The sequence below is a fragment of the Pipistrellus hanaki genome, assembly GCF_964339955.1.
Source record: "Pipistrellus hanaki genome assembly, chromosome: X".
Lineage (NCBI taxonomy): Eukaryota > Metazoa > Chordata > Mammalia > Chiroptera > Vespertilionidae > Pipistrellus > Pipistrellus hanaki.
The window spans coordinates 71,390,017-71,411,575 of NC_140524.1; the positions used below are offsets into that span (position 1 = coordinate 71,390,017).

The following is a 21,559-nucleotide window of genomic DNA, read 5'->3' on the forward strand; positions in this document are numbered from 1 at the left end:
AAATTCTCTATGCCTATGCCAAAACCGGTTTGGCTCAGTGGATAGAGCGTCAGCCTGCAGGGTTCCAGGTTCAATTCCAGTCAAGGGCATGTACATTGTTTGCGGGCACATCCTTGGTAGGGGGTGTGCAGGAGGTGGCTGGTTGATGTTTCTCTCTCATCGATGTATGCCTAGTTTTCTGTATTTCTTCTCATTACAGCAGTCCCTTTAGCATTTCTTTTAATGCTGGCTTGGTGGTAATGTACTCCTTTAGCTTCCTCCCCCCCCCCCCCCCCCCAGGAAGCTCTTTATTTGACTGTCTATTTTGAATTATAGCCTTGTTGGATACAGTAATCTTGGTATCAGATCCTTGTTTTCCATTACATTGAGTACTTCTTGCCATTCCTTTCTGTCCTGTAGAGTTTCTGCTGAGAAATCAAGTATGAGCCTTATTGGAGCTCCTGTGTAGCTAAAGCGCTTTTCTCTTGCTGCCTTTAATAATCTCTCTTTGTCTTAATTCTTGGCATTTAATTATGATGTGTCTGAGAGTGTGCCTGTTTGGGTTCTTCTTGCTTGGGGCTCTCTGTGCTCTCTGGATTTTTCCTTTACCAGGTCAGGGAAGTTTTCTGCCATTATTTCTTCAAACACTTTCTCTATCCCATTTTCCCTTTCTTTCTCTTCTGGCACACCTGCTATTTGAATATTGTTATGTTTCATTGTCCCACAGCTCCCTTAAGCTGTCCTCCTGTTTTATAATTGTTTTTTTTTTTCTTTTTGGTTCTCTGATTGAGTGATTTTTCTCAACCCTGTCTTCTAATTTACTGATTTGATCCTCAGCTTCCCCTAATCTGTGATGTATTCCTTCCAATGTGTTCTTTATTTGTGCTATGTCATTCTTTATTTCTGTTTTCATAGTTACTATAACTTTTCTCACGCTGTTGAGCATCTTTACCATCATTATTCTGAACTCTGTTATCAGATAAATGCCTCATCTCCATTTCATTTATTTCTTCTTCTGCAGAAATCTCTTGTTCTTTCATTTGCAGGTTGTTTTTTTTGTCTCCTCATTTTGGCTGCCTATTTGGGTTTGTTTCTGTATTAAATCTACCATGCCTCTCAATCTCTAGTGCAGGGCAGTGCCGAATGCTGTTTCTTATTAATTAGATCAGGCAAAGATTCAAAGCCTCCAGACACCACCTGTTTCTACAGACTGATAGGATTTGTCTTGAATTGCCCTCAAGCAATCATCCACAGGTGTGGCAAGAGTTCTTTTCAACATGGTGGTGCAATTACTTCTGCCTCAAATTCTTTTTTTATTTTTATTCTAAAAATATATTTTATTGATTTTTTACAGAGAGGAAGGGAGAGAGACAGAAAGTTAGAAACATCGATCAGCTGCCTCCTGAACAATCCCTACTGGGGATGTGCCCGCAACCAAGGCACATGCTCTTGACCGGAATCGAACCCAGGATCTTTCAGTCCGCAGGCCGACGTTCTATCCACTGAGCCAAACCGGTTTTGGCATGCCTCAAATACTTAATCTCAGTCTCTTATTGGGCCTGAGCAACTCCACACAGTGTGACTAGGTGTTTTCCAATTGGGTGGATCAATTATCTCCCCTCCAATTTACGTTGCCTGGATAGCAAATGCTTGCATGAGAAAGATGACACCTCAGCACAGGATACCTGGGTGTCTGCCTTCTGAGCTCTAACCCCAGAAACCCTGATCCTGCCTTCTGCTCACACAGCTCCAGTCCATTCTGCTCTCCCTCTGCAGGAGCACAAGGTGAGTGGGTAGCTTCATAGGGAATTTTGTGTGTTGGCCCTTTAAGAGGGTGCCTGAATTTCCAGCCACCTCTCCCTGGCAGACAGCAACCCTGCTGCTTCTCACAGCCAGATGTTATGTGGGTACCCTTCTCAGTTCTGGTGCTCTCTGCTTGGGGGCCCAGCTTGAGGATTAGACCCCAGAGTTCTCAGTGGCCACCTCCACAGCTGAGATATCTTTCCATAACTACAGTTGCTACCTGTGGGAGCCTGGCCAGCCCTTTTGTGCCTCTGTCCCTCCTACCAGTTTCTCTCCACTTTTGGTCCTAGGTTATCAGGTTTCTCTCCAGCGAGTCTTCTGTTGATTATTCAGAAAGTGTTTCTGTATTTTAGTTGTAATTCCAGTTGGTTCCTGGGAGCATGTCTGAGCAGCATCCACTTATTCCACAGTCACCATTTTTAATCTCAAAATCTCTTTCCTCTTTGCTTTTATTCAGGTTCAAAGATTTCTGGAATGTTTGAAGACTAAATTCCTTTGTTAAGTCTAGTTATCTAATCGAAAGGTATGAATCTCTCTCTGGGATACTGTCTCCAAACATCTGGAGAGACTGGTGCTACAAGCACATATTTCTTCCAGCTTCATTTAACCTTCGGGGTCATTTTCAGGTGGTGGTGGTGGTGACAGCGGCCAGAGCTTGTCTCTGCTCCCTGTCTTGCCCAGTAGGGCTGACTACTGACCAATCTGGGTTTTTTTTTTTTTGTGTGTGTGTGTGTTTTTTTTGTTTTTTTAAAAATATATTTTTTATTGATTTTACACAGAGAGGAATTGAGAGGGATAGAGAGTTAGAAACGTCCATGAGAGAGAAACATCGATCAGCTGCTTCCTACCCACCCCCGACTGGGGATGTGCCCGCAACCAAGGTACATGCCCTCGACCGGAATCGAACCTGGGAACTTTCAGTCCTCAGGTCGACACTCTATTCACTGAGCCAAACCGGTTTCGGCCAATTTGGGTTGTTTTAAGCCACTACATTTGTGGTAATTCCTTATACCGTAACAGAAAGTGAATACACCATTGTGGTGGCAAGCTTTGGGACTGTAGTTGAAGCAATAGCTAATTTATTGCAGGTGAGTCTGAATTTTGAATTGTACGTAAAAGGGGTTGGGGTGGGGGAATAGAATAGGTGGTAAAGAGAACACAAAAAAGCATCTCCTTCAATGCTCAGGTCAGGTCTTCTTTGTCAAAGTTCCTCCAGCCTGAAGGGACTCTTCCCTCCCCAGATATTAATAGACAGTGATGTACTTTATCACTTAAATGATATTTTTCTGTTTTATGCTCTAGTGGCTTTTTGAACCTAATTGATTTTGTGTCCTCCACAGTACCTTGCACATACAGAAGTGAATAGTACTGATTGGCTAAAGAAGGTGTATTGTCTTGATGAGTAAGTTCTTCAAATTACATGCTTTAGCCGAAGCCAGTTTGGCTCAGCGGTAGAGCATCAGTCTGTGGACTGAAAGGTCCACAGGTTTGATTCCGGTCAAAGGGATGTACATTGGTTGCGGACATCCCCGGTAGGGGGTGTGCAAGAGGCAGCTGGTCGAGGTTTCTCTCTCATCGACGTTTCTAGCTCTCTATCTCTCTCCCTTCCTCTCTAAAAAAAAAATCAATAAAATATATATTTGTTAAAAATTACACGCTCTAGCCGAAACCGGTTTGGCTCAGTGGTAGAGCATCGGTCTGCGGACTGAAAGGTCCCAGGTTCGATTCCAGACAAGGGCATGTACATTGGTTGCGGGCACATCCCCGGTAGGGGGTGTGCAAGAGGCAGCTGATCCATGATTCTCTCTCATCGACGTTTCTAGCTCTCTATCTCTCTCCCTTCCTCTCTGTAAAAAATCAATAAAATATATTTAAAAAAATTACACGCTCTAGGTGCTATTCCTGGAAGGAAACTGGAGATGGTTCTTGAGACTCCAACAGGGGCTTTCCTTATTATCCACTGTGAGCTCCACCACCCAGATTTCCACAGCAGCAAAATATGTCATAACATTCTTCAACTCTTCTCTCAGGATGAGGACCACAAATATGGATAACCCAAATAGCTTGCCTGACTGGGAACATCACCTGGCATTAAACCGCAGTTTAACTTAATTAGCTAGCACCTATTAATCAATATGGCCTAAACATCTGCCAGTGGAATCTGAGAAGCCTGTTCTAAAAGAAAAGCTGAGTTTATTCACCACAGATGGGGCGCTTGTGAGGAGGTGAGAGAGGGAATGCTTTACCAGTTAAATGAAATTAAGAGAAGAGGCTGGTGCCCAATTTCCAGGAGAGTTTGTGTACTGTATGTGATTGAAAAAAAATATCATTATTAGGAATTTTCTCTGTGCTCATATCCATTATTAACAGTTTGTGAACTGTCTCAAAGATACTGAAGCAGAACTTAAGGACTTAGGTATTTTTTAATGTGGTCACGTGGCTAGGTAATATAAACGTTTTGAATAATGTAACTGACTTTGCTTCCTAATCAAGGATTTTTTTTTTTCTGAAACAAAAAGGCTCTGAGAAATCCAAGTTGTTGCCTCTCTTGGTTTATAATAATTTCTTTTTTTAAAATACGTTTATTGATTTCAGAGAGGAAGGAAGAAGGAGCGAGAGAGATAGAAACATCAACCATGAGAGAGAATCATTGATGGGCTGCCTCCTGCACACCCCACACTGGGACTGAGCCCACAACCTGGGCATGTGCCCTTGACCAGAATCAAACCCGGGACCCTTCAGTCCACAAGCTGACACTCTATCCAATGAGCCAAACTGGCTAGGGTGGTTTATAATAATTTCTTGCTGATCTGGCAAGTTACCAGAACAAGAGATGAGGCATAAATAATAATCTGACAAAATGTCTACACAGTAGACTTGAAACTGCAGGAGGATCATAAGAGCTAATTTGTTCAAGGAACTTGTGAGGGCAATTGCAATTCAACCTAGAGGTGTGGTTTAGGTAGATAAGCAAGTGGATTCATTTATCATTGTTGCACTGCCTTGAGCTAAATGAAATAATCAATTGTGAGAATTTGCAAAGCTATTGTATTTGATGGAAATGAAGTCACAACTCAGAAAAAAGTCATGAATTTTGAGGAATACGAATCACCCTTAATATTGTTACGGTTGCCTTTGGAGTGCAAATTCTCAGCATGTCAGTGAGTTAGGAAGCAGTCTGCCTTAATACTGTGGGCAGAATTATCTAAATACCAAAATGATTTTGAAGTTTTGGGCTGAATGACCGAAATCTGAGATGTGTGCCTTCGTTTGGCCAGTGAAAGGACCAGTCTTTTTTTCAAGTACTTCAATCAATGGCTGAAATCAGAATTAAGACGTGTTCAAATATGAACCTTTACTCCCCGTTGTTTTGAACAGTTCAGTCTTTGAAATATAATCAATTTTATATTGACTTGCTCTCTCAGGCTTGTAACTGTCCGTTTTTGTAGGAATCAAGTTGATTAAACTTTTGCAGATTCCTTTGGCATTCATGTTATCGTCTACATTCTCGGCTGAGTAAATAGACTAGACCGCTTTGGCCAAAATGTATTAGTCACGTGAATTGCTTCTTAACCTTCCGCCTCACGGTGAAAAAACTTGGGCACTCCTGCAGCAGACAGTGCCCTAACCCCTAGTCGAAACGAAAGGGTTACTCCATGGCGCCCTGGATACAATCTCGTTTGTCGCAATGGACTCCGCGCGGAAGGTTACCCGGGCTCTCACAGTCCAGCTGAAGGTGCGCTGCCGCCCGCTCCTTCCGCGCTGGCACTTGATTGTAACCAGAAAGTAGTTCCGGCCCGTGTTGTTTCGGTGGAGGAGCCGTCGCCGCCATTTCAAGACCGTGAGAGTAGATGGCTAGGCAGAGTTCCTAAGGTTCGGAGACTGGAAGTGCTGCCTCCGCTCGAGCCTCCCAGAGCACCGGTGCGGGAGCTGCTCCTTCACTCCTACCTCTAGAAACCTCGTAAGCAGTGGTGGCATTGCGGGACTCAGTCACACCCTGCTCGCTCTCCAGAAGCTCCAGATGGCGTCTTCCGTGGGCAACGTGGCCGACAGCACAGGTACCGGTGTCCGTCCTACCTTGGCAGACGCCCTGTTGTTGTCTCGCGCCGTTCTCTGCCTCTCATCCCTTCCCTTCCCTCCAGCCATCCCCATGACACCAGTGCATTGCCGAGCTTGCCGTCGTTTACCGGCACCTAATGGGGGTTTCCGCTGTCTGCTCCGCAAACATTTCCTCTCGCTTCCCCCGCTCTTTGCTTCCTTTCTTGCTTTTCAGTCTCACAAAGGTCCTAGCTTTCCGCTGTCTCGGGACGCTCCTGTCGGCCGTGCACGCTTAGAATATTTCGGAATGGACCGCGTTTGGAATCCCCGTCCTTTCACTCCCCGTCGCTACCGTTTTCTTCCCACATTTAGCTCACGGCCCTTCCTCTTACCCCTTTTCACAGCCCTCTTCGCCCCCCCCTGCCGCCCTTTCTCCTTAGCCCGATTTGGTTCTCTTGTCAATCAATGGCGGGGGTGCTGTTCTGTGTAATCACACCCTCACTTTGCATCACCCGAGGATGAGCAAAAGCTGCCCGGTGTGCTGCGCGTCACCTCGAGAAGAGGGACATGGAAAGCACCCCGCCGGCAGTGCCTTCCTGGTGTTCTTTCAGTCAAGCAGCCCCGATTTAGATTGGAAATTTCCAGGGGTTCCTTTTGCCAGCGCGCAATTCCACCAGCTGCCCCGGCCTGGATTTCCCATCCCGCGGGTCCCCCCCCCTCCCGCGGGGAGCCACACCCTTTCCTTCGTGCGGAGGCCACCCCGCGCCCGCTTCCTACCCCGGGGACCCCTCGGGGAGAAACCCCCCGGGGCCGGCTCTCTGGCGATGACCACCCCGCGGGCCGAATTCTCGCTTTGTGTTACTTTCTCCGTGTATTCCTCCGCCGCCTCTGGGTCTTCCATTCCCATTCTTGAGCTCGGTACCTCTTTATTCATAGGGTGCGTGTTTTTTTTTTTTTTTTTTTTTTTTTTTTAAGTTTTCATCCTGCTTGAAGAGTTTGTAAAGCAACTGGAGTGTTAGCTGCACAAGTGCAAAGCGGTTGCCCTTCTCGACAATTCAGTCGAGTGCATTTGGTTCTAAAAATAAGAAAACAACCAAATTATAGGAGTGTCCTTCAGCTGCCTTTCCCTATTGAGGCTGTTTGGGGCGGGCGGGGGAGGGTGTGGGGATTGGGCTACAGTTAGAAGCTTTGCCATGAGGTTCTTTTTTATTTGTGTGGTTTTCTGTTTTTCTCAATTGAGATCTGTCCAGGACTTTATATATTTATTGTGTTTGTAGGTAGTGAAATTAATAGTGTTCCCCTTCCTCTCAGGGATTTTTAAGATTTCAGGTTGTGCTGGTTTGCCCTTTTTAATGTGTGTTATTTTATTTGAGAGAGTTTTCATTTTCAGTGTTAAATAAGTGGCTTTGAAAAGTTGATAATTGTTGAAATAAGGAGCTGAGACTGAAATGTAATTTTCTAGTTTAGTTAGAGCTATAAGCTCCTCCAGATTTGGATGCAAGTTTCTGGTTTGTGTTGTGGTCAGCTGTATATTCTCTTCAGGAAATTGATTTTGCTTTCCTGTTTACAGATCACTTGTCAGCTCTAATCATTGGGAGAGCTTGTCTCTAATTTGAACTGGTTACTGTGACCTTGGTAGAATTTAAAGGATTTGTAAATGGTTTCCCATTGTAACCATCTAGTGAAATTCCAGCAATGTGTCACTGTTTAAATTAAAGTATTAAGTTGAGACTTAGGTGTTTTTGTGGTTTTTTGTTTTGTTTGTTTTTTATCATCATCTGGGCTTTATCATTATATATCTGAATCCAGTCACTTAGGCACAGCAAAGTGCTTTAATTTATTATTCATTCTGTTGCACTTTGTCAAATGGTTTTATATTTTGTTTTCCCATTCTTTAAAAAAATCATTGCAGTGTTAGGTAACTACTTGATTTATATAGCGTTTTTTGCAATGTATTAATCCTTTAATGTCAGGGCTCTTTGGAAAATGCCAGAGTTAAATCAGCGTGGATGGGATTTAGCTAATTTGGTTTCATCACGAGTATGGAATGGTAGAGGAGCAATATAATCTTGGTTTCTTTATTTAAAATGTTTGATGGCCCCTTTAAATATATTTGCTCTTGACAGATGAATTCCTCTTGTTTATCAGCTGTTTTAAAAATAGCACCTTGACTTTTAGGTTTTTTCCCCCCCTTATGCTTGTTTCTGGTATTGCCCTTAATTTAAACAAATGAAGTTGTGAAGTATACAAAAACGTCAATAAAATTGTGAGTTTAAAACACATCTTGTGTCCCCCACCAAGTTAAGAGATAGAATGTTAGCAATACTACCTCCTCCTGAAATCCCACCTAAAAAGTATTAAGTTTCCCAGTATGTTATTTTGACATTATTAAACGGTTGTGACCTTGCAAATCATGTTTTGTATTTGTTTCTATATGTTAACTGTAAGGAATAATGTTTAGTGAATCTTTAGATGCTATTTCTGATTTGTAACTTAAAAATGCAAAGTATTTATACCATTAAATTTAATCTTACTTGGAAGCAAATATTTCTATGCACTCTGGGAAAGAAAGTTAATAGATCAATTCTAAAATGTCACTTCTGCACCTGATGTTAATTCGGGAGTATAAATAATGTGCAGAACACTCTAGTGCTTTACATAGTTTCAAGCGTTTTCATCTTTAAGTTTAAAAGACCATATTTTTACATTTTTTGTTTGCATTTCTAACTTTTTGTTTTCCCCCCTCCTTCCCTCAAATGTTTTGATGATTCTCCAGAACCAACGAAACGTATGCTTTCCTTCCAAGGGTTAGCTGAGTTGGCACATCGAGAATATCAGGCAGGAGATTTTGAGGCAGCTGAGAGACACTGCATGCAGCTCTGGAGACAAGAGCCAGACAATACTGGTGTGCTTTTATTACTTTCGTCTATACACTTCCAGTGTCGAAGGCTGGACAGGTAGGAGATGTGGGGGTACCGTCTGGTGATTGCTGCCTCTAGGTTCTGAGCTTGAAAAATAATACTTAAATATTTGAACTTAAAATGTTTCCAATACTAGGTTTCAACTGAGCCACCAACGCACATCTGTCTTGTCCACTTGTGACATGCTCAGCTGCCAGTTTTTCTCCCTCCTTTTGTGGTGGTGGCTATATTATCAGTATGACTACAGACCTTTTCTAGATTTTTCCACCTAACTCTGCTGCTTTCTTAACCCTGTTCAAGTAATAAATATTCTTAGTATACATCTGACCTTCAACTTTGTAAGAGGTATATCATCTTAAGGGACAGAATACTACTCAGAAATGATGGTGTATATGCTGTGGTAGGAGGTTATTAGTTGTAAAGACAGTCATTAAGTTATGATATGCTACTTTAGATAATCAGTTGAATTAATCAGTTCTCATATCCTTTTAATAAATTGTCATTCTGGTTTATTTAGACATTAAAAGATGTGTACCAACAAATGGAAAGTGAGACTCATGCACATAGCATTTTCATTCTTGATCTCTTAATGATCATGGTTTACAATTCAGCAGTTTGGTAATAAGACTCTAGTAAGAATTTTATCTTATAAGGAACAACAGCATTCCAATTTGAAATCTGGAATACCTTCACTTTTGAAAAAAGTTGATTTCCAAAAATTTTCCTGTGTGCTAGTTTAAAGATAATGTTTTTATTACATAACTAGCAATAGCACAGGGTCCTCAAAAACTGTTTTGTTTTTTTTTTGAGTTGTGTATGGGCCATACCTTCTTTCTCTAACGTGCATACCCCTGCATCAATACTTTTCGCCTTTTTCAGATCTGCTCATTTTAGCACTCTGGCAATTAAACAGAACCCCCTTCTGGCTGAAGCCTATTCGAATTTGGGGAATGTGTACAAGGAAAGAGGACAGTTGCAGGAAGCAATTGAGCATTACCGGCATGCATTGCGCCTCAAGCCCGATTTCATCGATGGTTATATTAACCTGGCAGCCGCATTGGTAGCAGCAGGTGACATGGAAGGGGCAGTACAAGCTTACGTATCTGCTCTTCAGTACAATCCTGTGAGTACAATTTTAACATTTATTATTTTCCCTTCACAAAAGCCCAGAAAGAAATATCGTTTGATATCTCAGACACTAACATAGGTTTTTGTGTGGAATAAAATCAAGAGTTTAGAAATGTGTCTACTCAGAATGGTGAAATTGCTTTGATCAGATCTGCGTCATGTTTTAAAAATTTTGTTTTATCTAGCAAATTATATTACAAAGCATAAAATTATCCCTATTGCAAGAAATTCTATTTTTATAGTGCCTGTAATAGTACAGAACATATGACATTGATTTTGGGGTTGTTTTGATTAAATTTGGATAAATTCTGATAGGTTAATTGGTTTTCAAGGAATAGTGAATGAAGGGTTTTAATCTGTAATATAAAATAGTTACAACAAGATGCCAATATATGGATCAGTGATATGAAAACTAGGCTGCAAAATTCGTTCCTCAATATCCTATACTCTTCTTTCAGCACAATAAGAAGTGGTAGAGTTGAGGTGATAGTGTACATCCCAGGCTTCTGAATAGTTCTTAAATTCTTAAAAAAAAAATTGCAGGTGTTTTCTGGGGACACAAGAGTAAGACATGCCTTCAGAACTTTGGATGTGGTTAGGGATAGAAGATAGATAGAAACTTAAGAGGTAAGTGATAAAGAGGAATGGAAGGAATCCAGAAAATTTTAAGAATACATTTCCAAGCTATGTTGTCAGTATTTAGTTTAGCAGCAACCCTGGGAATGGTTTATAATGAACTGTTATAGCTACCATTTATTGAAATTCTACTCTTTGCTCAAGACACTACCAATTACTTCAGACATCAGACATTGTTGATCTTACATAATGCTCACAGTGAGTGTTCAAAATAGGTTATGTTCAATTTTACCAATTTAAGAAATCCAGACTTGGGTTATGCAATTTTGGGGGAAGTACACAGCTAGTAGTGGTGAAGGGAATATTAAAACCTGAGCCTGAATAAAGCAAACATTCAAGAGAGAAGAAATAAAAGATAAAAAGGGGATGATGTGCCCAGAGGGCATGCACCCCTCAAGGCAGCCCCAGTTGAGGACAGTTTGAAATTCATTGATTATATCCTGCTCTCCCTTAACCCCTATTTTACAGGTCAGGAAACTGAAGCTTGATTTAGTAGTTTGCACAAAAATCTGAAATCACTTTTTCTCATGACATCTATTAAGTTATTTTTTCAGTTTATTTTGAGAGTGTAAAATTATTATTTTTTTTATTTGCCCAGCTGGTGTTAGTGGTTGAGCGTTGACCTATGAACCAGGAGGTCACAGTTCAGTCAGGGCACATGCTGGAGTCATGGGCTCAGTGTTGTTCAGTAGTCAGCTGTTCAATGATTCTTATCATCGATGTTTTTCTCTCCCCCTTTCCTTCCTCTTTGAAATCAATAAAAATATGTCTTAAAAATTCATTGCTTTTTTTGTATGGATACAGTGAAGTCTCTCAGCCTTTCCTTCTTGGAGGTAGCCAATGAAACCAATTTCTTACATATTCTTTCAGAGATATTCAACGCATATATATGTAAATTTGAGTGCATTTTGTAATTTTTTAAAAGGATAGTTCGCATTTTATTTGTCTGCCTTTGACACGTACAAAAACTCTCAGCCCCCACCCCCTGCATTTTGTAATTTTTATTACAGTACTATCCAGCTAGTTACCCACCAAAAATGTTGGAGAACCCTGTTGTATATGCTGCCACTGAGGCTTGGACCCTGTTCTTGCCAAGGCTCAGAGCTCACTTGGGCACCTCGTTGTCACAGTTAAGTTCTTTATTGGTTTCACCCTTCACTTGTTTATTGAGTGTAAGCTCACGTGTGCCCTCTACACAGCTGTGGCTCCAAACATCTTGAACTTTGATCTCCTTGGCTCCAGTTTCCAGTTACCTAAGTGTGTAGCAGAGCTTTGCTGCTCACAGAATACTAGACTGGAGTATGACGAGGAGGGAAAACTGAAGTGGGAGACAGAACCATGCTTTTCAATATCTAACTTGTTAATAGGGAGCTTATCATTATGCCCTTCCAAAGAAGTAAGATATAGCATTAAATCCTGGGACTGCCCATTGAAGGATTGAAGGGGAAGGCATTGAATAGTTAAGCATTCCCATCTGGTCCAGTTTCTACTAGTGGGAAGTGTTGCTTTATTTCTGTCTTTGCCAGAAAGAATGAAAAAGAGATTGTGCAAAATGCTTTGATTTCACCTAAATATACCATAGTGATCGTGTTTTAATGCATTTCAAGATATCTAGTCTCAACTAGATTTACTGTCAAATGCCTTTGTCATTTCAGTACTGACAGAACCTTGAGTCTCTTCCTAAATTGTGTTCTTGTTGGCAGTGCATTGTTGGCCCGAGTCATAGATGTATTTGGCATTCTATGGAAAATATTTGAAGAAACTCAGGTTATTTTGGTTTTGCAAAAGTAAAATGTTAAAAGTAGTAATCTTGGTAACTTGTTTTCAGCAGTGTTTATCTTTTTTTTTTAATTTTAATTTTGGTTAATTCACACCTGAGGGTATTTTTCCATACTTTTTAAATTTTAATTTTATATAAAAATATATTTTATTGATTTCAGAGAGGAAGGGAGAGGGAGGGGGGGCGGAGAGAGAGAGAGAGAGAGAGAGAGAGAGAGAGAGAGAGAGAGAGAGAGAGAGAGAGAGAGAAAGAAACATCAGTGATGAAAGATAATCATTGATTGGTTGCCTCCTTGCGTGCCCCCTAATGGGGATTGAGCCCACAAGCCGGGCATGTACACGTGACTGGAATTGAACCAACTGTTCTATACACTGAGCCAAACCAGGTAGGGCTTCATTGCTTTTATTAGAGACTAGAAGTGAGGGAGAAATGGAGGGAGAGATGGGGAGAAGGGGGGGGGGGGGAGAGAAACAGAGAAACATCGATGTGAGAGACACATCAATTGGTTGCCTACCACATGCAGCTCTGAGACCTGGCCTGGGATTGAACCTGCAACCCAGGTATGTGCCCTTGGCCTGGAATTGAACCTAAAAAACCATTTGTTATAAGGGTTGACACTCAACCACTGAGAACACAGGCCAGGGCAGTGTTTATCTTTTTAAGTTAATGGTATGTCTGTTTAGAAGTTATTATGTGACTTGATTATAGAAATTAGTTTTAAGAAAGCTGTTTTACATTTTTACAGTTTGAATTATCTCTTGTAATGTTGGATGATTGAATAATTTCACTAAAAGTTTAGTCTATTGTATATGAAGGTACTATTGTAGCTGATGACTTTTCACATGATGGCTCACTAAAGCTGCCCATACCTTGTGATCCTTTTTATGAATTATGTGTAAAATTGTCCGTTGTAACGTGACTATCTATAATCCTGAGTTGCTCTAAGTAGCTGTTTCTTAGTCTATTGGTTGTTAAACCATTGCTGCTTATTTGATTGTGGATGCATAACACCGAGAGCTACAAGCATACTGACCATCATATATTATTATCATGTTAACTTTATTGTTGCTAGCTACACTGTAGCAAACTATATATTTCTATTCCTCTCTGCTCTGCTGTTTAAATTTGCCATGCAAGTGTCATATTTAAACAGCAGTGTGGTGCATGCCAGAGGATTGGGGGGGAGGGGTGAAGGGGAACTAATATATGGTGGTGGAAGATGATTTGACTTGGGTGGTGTGTGGAACACAGATTTTGTAATATAGAAATCTGCACCTGAAACTTATATGATCCTATTAACCAATGTCACTCCAATAAATTTAATTAAAAAATTAAGTATTTGAGTGCTTATTGTTTGTACAATGTTTTGTTAGGAATTGGGGAGATGTGTTTCGGGAAAAGTTGTGGATTATACTATAAGAGAATATCTGACCCATAAAAGTTAAAAGGTGTGAGCTCCTTGGATGATTATCATTAGAGAGTACTAATCAGAAGATTTTCTTGAGTGGGTGCTTAATCCTAAGCATTCTGTAGGAAGGAAGGTAAAATAGCAGTAGACTTCCTTAGCTGAAGTGGTGAGTCAAATATTATGAAGTGAGTGAGGTAGAGGAAAGTCAATTGGAAGATTTAGAATGAGAAGAGAGGCTGAGGAGTTTGAATTTAATTTGATAGGCAGTTGAGAACTGTGGATTTTTATCAGCCTGATTTTACTTCATGTGTATATGTGTATATAAATGGTGGGGGTGGAGTGGGGTCCTAGGAGGAAATAGATGCTATCTTAGGAGGGGTGGATATGCAGGACATTTTTACTCATTTCCATCTCCTTAACATTCATACTATTTTCCCTTGATACAGTGCTCTCCTCCTTTGTCCATTAAAGTCCTACTCATTCATCCTTTAAGGCCCAGCTTAGATTTCTTTTTGAATTCATTTACTTCTCTAAAATTCTTTACCATCTTGTGGGTGTTTAATATGCCTTGTCTTTCCATATAAGATTGCAATCTTGTCTAGGGTAAAGATTCTATTTTATTTTCCCTACAATTCCAGGCATATTATTGAATTGAATAGAGGTTTGCATAAGAGATAATAACCTGGGAATGGATAGAATTGGCTGGGTCTGAGAAATGTATTCTTTTAGCAGAAACTTTTGATTTAATAAATGAAGCAGAATTGATATCTTAGATTTTAAACATTTTGGAGAATAGTGGTATCCTTGACTTTTCTAGAAATTAACTGTTCTTGCATAAGGTTTAGATCCTCAAATAGGAGTATCAGATTTCACTGTTATATTTATACGATATGTTTTACCTTTTTCTAAAACTGCCTTATAGTAATCTTGAAGATAATCTATTTTTAACTATGATTACTGTGCTAATGATTTAGTATGCTGCAATGGATCTAGATGATATTACTAAATATAGATAGATACATTTTCAGGACTTGGATGGCAATTATCCAAGAGTTAATAGAAACTAAAGGGTAAAATTATGCAATAGTTGGCTATAATATACAGCCCATTAGAGTCATTGTTAGAGAATTATTGCAAGACTTATTATTATTACTCAGAAAACACATAGGAATTGGTAAAAGTCCAAAGCTGTATATAACCATAATAATCTGGTGTAGTAGGAAACTGTATGAACAGATCAGATTGTTCAGTCATGGTTTGCAAAAACAGAATAACCTTAAAGTTTAGGGGGAAAATCATACAAAGTAGATAAAGGGAGTTACAGAATTTGTTACTTCTGAGAGTATACTAACTAGTAAATAGGGTTATAAGTTCTTAGACTGGCCTTAACCAGTTTGGCTCAGTGGATAGCGTCGGCCTGTGGACTGAAGGGTCTCAGGTTCAATTCCGGTCATGGGCATGTACCTTGGTTTTGGGCACATCCCCAGTAGGGGGTGTGCAGGAGGCAGCTGATCAGTGTTTCTCATTGATGCTTCTAACTCTCCCTCTCCCTTCCTCTCTAAAAAAATCAACAAAATATTTTTTTTAAAAAGTTCTTAGACTGCCCTGGTCAGGTGGCTCAGTTGGTTGGAACATTGTCCCCTACAGGAAAATTTTTTTTTTTGCAGGTTTGATTTCTAGCCAGGGCACATACCTAGTTTGCAGGTTTGAGCCCTGGTCAGGGTACTTTAAAAAAGTGCTTAAACTCATTAGGGGAGGATAAGTCTGTAATAAGATCAATGATATGTATAATATTTTGAGAATTAGTATCTGCCTTTTTGTGCTTGAGGTCACTGGAGGCAATTCTCTTCCCAAACACCAATCATTGCTTGATGGGCAGATGGGTCAGGGCCGTGGTTGGCAAACTGTGGCTCCCAAGCCACATGCGGCTCTTTGGCCCCTTGAGTGTGGCTCTTCCACAAAATCCCACGGCCAGAACGAGTCTTTTTGAAGAAGTGGCATTAGAATAAGTTTAAAAAATTTGGCTCTCAAAAGAAATTTCATTTGTTGTACTGTTGATATTGGGGTCTGTTGACAAATGAGTTTGCAGACCATAAGAGTGTTTTGTAGCAAGCTATTCTTTGCTGGCTGATTTTTGGTTAACTTGATGGATGATAACAAACAACTGTTGGATGATAATAAACAACTGTATCAGTAAAATTAATCACTTTATTCTAATCATTTGCATATAGAATGATATATGTGATGATACTTTAACACAGTTGACAAAATTTCACTTTCTAGGATTTAATTTAAGGCTCTTCCACCCATGGAACAGTTTGGAATAATAAACCTACTTTCTATTGCCAGTGTCTCTGCTTATTGATGGATAGATTTGATTGACAAAGACAAATGAGGACATATAGAAATTTAAACTCACAGTTCTGATGTTTCCTTTCATACAATGAATGCACTGGTGAGGCAGATGACTAGCAACACAATTAATGCTGCTAATAAAAAGCAGAGTCAACTGCTTTTCATTAATTCACCCATTCAACTCTGATGGCACTTAATACTAGTGAGTAATCTAGTGGCAGGTGCCAGGATTGAAGCTTTGATTGGATGATAATCCTTTTTTTCTAACAGTGAAATGAAGGCAGGGTTTCAAAATATGTCTGATAGCATAGGGGTAGGTTAGCTGATAGCTAATCATGTCTAAAGACTCTTTTTACTTGGGAAAATTTTTGGTCTTTAATGTACAATGAGTGGCCAGATTATTATGACCACCTGACATTTGTAGACAAAATAGCTATAATTCGTGCTGAAGTTGCTACAGGGCCAGACCACTATAAATAGAGAAGCAGGTTGTTTACCACGACAGTAGAAGTGAGTTTTTTCTGAAGATATGGGTAAACAATGTGATTTAACAGCCTTTGAATGTGGGATGATTATTGGTGCTCAGAGCCATGGAGCGAGTATCCGCAAAACAGCTGAATCCATTAAATCAGTGGTTCTAAACTAGGGGTGTCGAACTCAATCAGAGAAGGGGCCAAAATCTAAAATCCAGCCTAAATCGCGGGCCGAATGGTTTACTGAACAGTCATAAACTGACAATGTCATAAACTGACAGCGGAGTGCAGTGATGACAGCGCGGTGCGGGCCACATTGCAAGGCCTGGCGGGCTGGATTTGGCCCGCGGGCCTTGTGTTTGACACATGTGTTCTAAACCTTCCTAATGCCTCTACCCTTTAATACAGTTCCTCATGTGGTGGTGACCCCCAACTATCAAATTATTTTTGTTGCTACTTCATAACTGTAATTTTGCTACTGCTAATATTTACATTACGATTCATAACAGTAGCAAAATTACAGTTATGAAGTAGCAACAAATAATTTTATGATTGGGGGTCACCACAACATGAGGAGCTGTATTAAAGGGTCGAGACATTAGGAAGGTTGAGAACCACTGTGTTAAATGTTCAAGAGCAGCTGCTGTTAAAGTGTTTAAAGACTGGACTGTCAGCTGAAAATCTGGGCCTGAACGTGCAAATTGTGGCCGTCAGTGACTAGTCAATGTTAGGGAAGAACGGAGAGTGGCAAGACTGGTACAAGACAACAGAAGGGCAACAGTGTATCAGATTACTGTAGATCTTTTTTAGTTTTGTTTTATTTTTTAAAAAATTTATTTTATTGATTTTTTACAGAGAGGGATAGAGAGTTAGAAACATCGATGAGAGAGAATCATCGATCAGCTGCCTCTTGCATACCCCCCACTGGGGATGTGCCCACAACCAAGGTACATGCCCTTTGACTGGAATCGAACCTGGGACCTTTCAGTCCGCAGGCCGATGCTCTATCCACTGAGCCAAACCAGTTTCGGCAGATTACTGTAGATCTTAATCAGGGATCCTTTCAAATGATCTCTGAATGCACTGATTGTCGTACACTGCATCGTATGGGATATGGAAGCCCGGGGCCTGTTGGAACATCTTTACTGTCTGCAGTTACCAAGGTAAAAGTCTCCAATTCTCACAGGAACACAAGTATTGGACAGTCGAGCTTTGGAAAAAAGTCATGTGGTCTGATGAATCACATTTCCAGTTGCATCATGTAGATGGCAGAGTGAGAATTTGGAAGAAACAGCATGAAAGCATGCACCCCACATGCATGAGTACAACCCTTCAAGCTGGTGGGGACTGTGTTATGGTTTGGGGTATGTTTTCCTGGCATGATTTGGGCCCTTTAATTCATATGGAACAAGGTCTGAGTAGCACAACATACCTAAGTATTGCTGCTGATCAAGTTCATCCTATCATGATGGTGTATCCCAATGGAGATGGCTTCTTCCAACAAGACAATGCCCCATGCCACAGTGCTCATATTGTGTAGGAGTGGTTTCAAGAACATGAGGAAGACTTTACCTTGCTTAGGTGGCCCCCACAATTGCCAGATCTCAATCCAATTAAGCATTTGTGGGACGAAGTTAAAAGAAACATCAGGCAGCTGGTTCCACAACCATCAAATCGCACAGAATTGGACAGTGCTATTCATCAGGCATGGTGTCAGATCTTTCAACATCTCGTGGAGTCAATGCCAAGAAGAATCCCCGCAGTATTGAAGGCAAAAGGTGGCCCAACGAAGTACTGTGAGGTGGTCATAATAATCTGGCGACTCTGTATAGGCGTGATTCATTATAACTGAATAAAATAGTTGAGCAAACATTTGATTAAAAAATGTTTTTATTGATTTTAGAAAGAGGGAAGGAAAAGGGGGGAGAGAGAAACAATAATGAGAGAGAATTGGCTGCCTCCTGCCCCCCCCTACTGGGGATTGAGCCTACAGCCCAGGCATATGCATGTGCTCTGACCGTGAATCAAACCATAACCTCCTTGTTTATAGGTCAACATTCAACCACTGAGCCACATGGACCAGGCTGATTTTCTTTTTAACATGTCTGACATTTGGGGGGAGGAGAAGCTATATAGTAAGGCCTACAGTTTTTTATCTGAAACTGTTGGGATCAAATGTATTTAAAAAACCAGAATTTTTTGAGAAACCAAAATGGAAGCATAAGGTAAACACCTAAATGCAGCCTACCACAACAATTTTAAAATTACACCTGGAAAACAGAGCAAACATCGCCCTGAACCACCAGAATCCTGGCTGAGTGGAAGCTCTACCAAACCAGGAAGGGAAGAGAAAGGATGCTGAGCCTCAGGAGCTGTGGAGGTGTGGAGATCTATGTGCGCGGAAAGGGCGGCTGCTGAATAGGCTGCTTGTGGCTCGCGTGGAGAGGGTGGGCAGCTAACGCACGGCTAGCTTTCTTGTTCCAGAGGAAAACAAAACCTCCCTATTGCACTGATAGCTAGTTCCAGTCAAGGAGAAATTGGACTGTCAGATAGTAGACAAAACTCAGAGGTGTGTGTGGCCAGCAGCCATTACTGTGGGACTCAGGAACCCTCTTAGGCCGAGGCTGACAGGAAACCAAAGCTTGTCTGTGCCACCACAAGACTCCACCTCATCCAAGCGGAGCACAGAAGCCCTCCCAGTGGCTAGCTTTCTCGTTCGGGAGAAAAACAAAACCTCCCAAATGCACTGATAGCCAGCTCTGGTCCGAGGAGAAACTGACTGTCAAGGAGCAGGCAAAACTCGAGAACAGCCTTCCCCCAAGTGGTGCGCATGCTAACAGCCAGTGTTGTGGGACTCGGCAAATAGGACTTTCTTAAGGCGGTGCTGATGGGAAACCAAAGCTTGTCTGTGCCACTCTGAGACTCTGCCCCATCCAAGCTGAGCACAGAAGCCCTCCTAGCTGAGACATTGCTGATCCTCACAACCAATTGGCTTGGAGATCAACTCTCCCCAGTGAAACCAACAACAAGCAAGGCTTAGCAAGATTGCACACACAGCCCACAAAGGGCTGCACCAAGACTGTCCACCTCAGGTAACTGGGAAGGCTGAGCTACTAGGCCCTGCTAGGACACCTAGCTCACAAAGCTACTCCATCAACTCAGGGAAGCAGCTAAAATGCAGAGAAGAGGCAGGCCACAAAGGAAGGAAATGGAGGAAAGCAAAAAAAATGGACATAGAGTTCAAAACCACAGTTATAAGGTTTTTCAAGAATTTCCTAGAAGAGGCTGATAAAATAAACGAGACCTTTGAGGATATGAAAAGGGATCAACTAGAAAATAAAGCATACACTGACTGAAATAAAATATATTATATAGAGTCCTAAAAACAATGGAAGATCACAAGTCAAAAGATTTGGAACACAAAAAGCCAGAGGACACTCCTCCACAGAAGTAAGAAGAGAAGAGAATCTAGAAAGTTGAAGATAGTGTAAGAAGCCTTTGGGACAACTTCAAGCGAACCAACATCAGAATTATGGGGTCTCAGAAGAAGACAGAGAGCAAGATACCGAAAACATACTGGAAGAAATAGTGACAGAAAACTTCCCCTACCTGGTGAAAGAAATAGACTTACAAGTCCAGGAAGCACACAGAACCCCAAATAAAAGGAATCCAAAGAGGACCACACCAAGACACATCATAATTAAAATGCCAAGAGCAAAAGATAGAGAGAGAATATTAAAAGCAGCAAGAGAAAAGCAGTTACTTATAAGGGAGCACCCATACGATTGTCAGCTGATTTCTCAACAGAAACCATACAGGCCAGACAGGAATGGCAAGAAATATTCAAAGTGATGAATAGCAAGAACCTCTACAACCAAGATTATTCTACCCAGCAAAGCTATCACTCAGAATTAAAGGCCAGATAAAGAGCTTCACAAATAAAAAAAAAGCTAAAGGAGTTCATCACCACCAAACCAGTATTATATGAAATGCTGAAAGATATTCTTTAAGAAGAGGAGGAATATAAAGATAAAAATTATGAACAACAAACATGTAACTATCAACAAGTGAATCTAAAAACCAAGGGAATTAAAAAATCTGATGAACAATATTAACTGGTGAATATAATAGAATCAGAGGTATGGAAGGGGAGTAGGCTGATGATTCTCAGGGAAAGGGGGTGTGCGGGAAGAGACTGAACAAAAATTGTACACCTATGGATGAGGACAGTGGGGGGTGAGGAAAGGCCAGAGGGTGGGGTAGGAACCTGGTGGAGGGGAGCAATGGAGGGGAAAAAGAGGAACAATTGTAATAATCTGAACAGTAAAGATTTATTTAAAAAAATAAAAAATAAAAAAACAGAATTTTTAGGGTTTTAGAAAGATAATACCATACATAAAACTCCTAGGTGGGTCTGGAATAGCATCTTGTAGTAAAACACATTTATATTTCTGCAGCAAAAGATATGAGTATTCACACTTAAGTGGGATCAATACATTCTGTAAATAAATTTGTGCCAATTTTTGTCAGGCTTAATCATCAAATGAGTCTTGGAAGGTTTTGGAATTTGAAATTGAGGATGAGGGATTGTGGTTCTGTACTTACATTTGTTAACCAGTAGATTTAGTTGACAATAAATTGACTGGAAGCTAGATGCATAAAAGTTATTTCAAGATATTTTTTAGTTGAGAAAATATAATTAATTACTGTCTCTGGGTTTCTAGGATTTGTACTGTGTTCGCAGTGACCTGGGGAACCTGCTCAAAGCCCTGGGTCGCTTGGAAGAAGCCAAGGTAGGTGTTTGATAGAGCACATTTAAACATCAGTGTTATGAAAACTTGTACTTTTTGCCAAGTCTTCAACTCTTCATTGAGCTGTCTTCACAAAACAGTCCTAAGAAACTGAGGAAAACTGACGGCATGAATCGCCTCAGATTAGAGCAGGGCCAGGCTTTGGCATATCTGTTCTAAATCTGGGGGTAAAGCAAGAACCTGAACATCTTGGAGCCTTTCTGCTGAGCTAGATCATCTTTATAACA

General features: G+C 40.9%; 1 protein-coding gene across 2 annotated transcripts in view; it reads left to right on the forward strand.

Annotated features, from left to right (window-relative positions):
• Positions 1-5,573: 5,573 nt before the first annotated feature.
• OGT (O-linked N-acetylglucosamine (GlcNAc) transferase) overlaps positions 5,574-21,559 on the forward strand; it is a 51,402-nt gene continuing 35,416 nt past the window's right edge. Inside the window, exons 1-4 of one of the 2 annotated variants that reach the window (XM_084869468.1) lie at positions 5,574-5,840; positions 8,627-8,777; positions 9,621-9,864; positions 21,246-21,314. In XM_084869468.1, the coding sequence (XP_084725594.1) occupies positions 5,804-5,840; positions 8,627-8,777; positions 9,621-9,864; positions 21,246-21,314 (501 nt within the window). In that variant the 5' untranslated portion in view covers positions 5,574-5,803. Of the gene's footprint in view, positions 5,841-8,596; positions 8,778-9,620; positions 9,865-21,245; positions 21,315-21,559 lie in introns of both variants that reach the window. The other variant, XM_084869467.1, reaches the window with a different exon arrangement.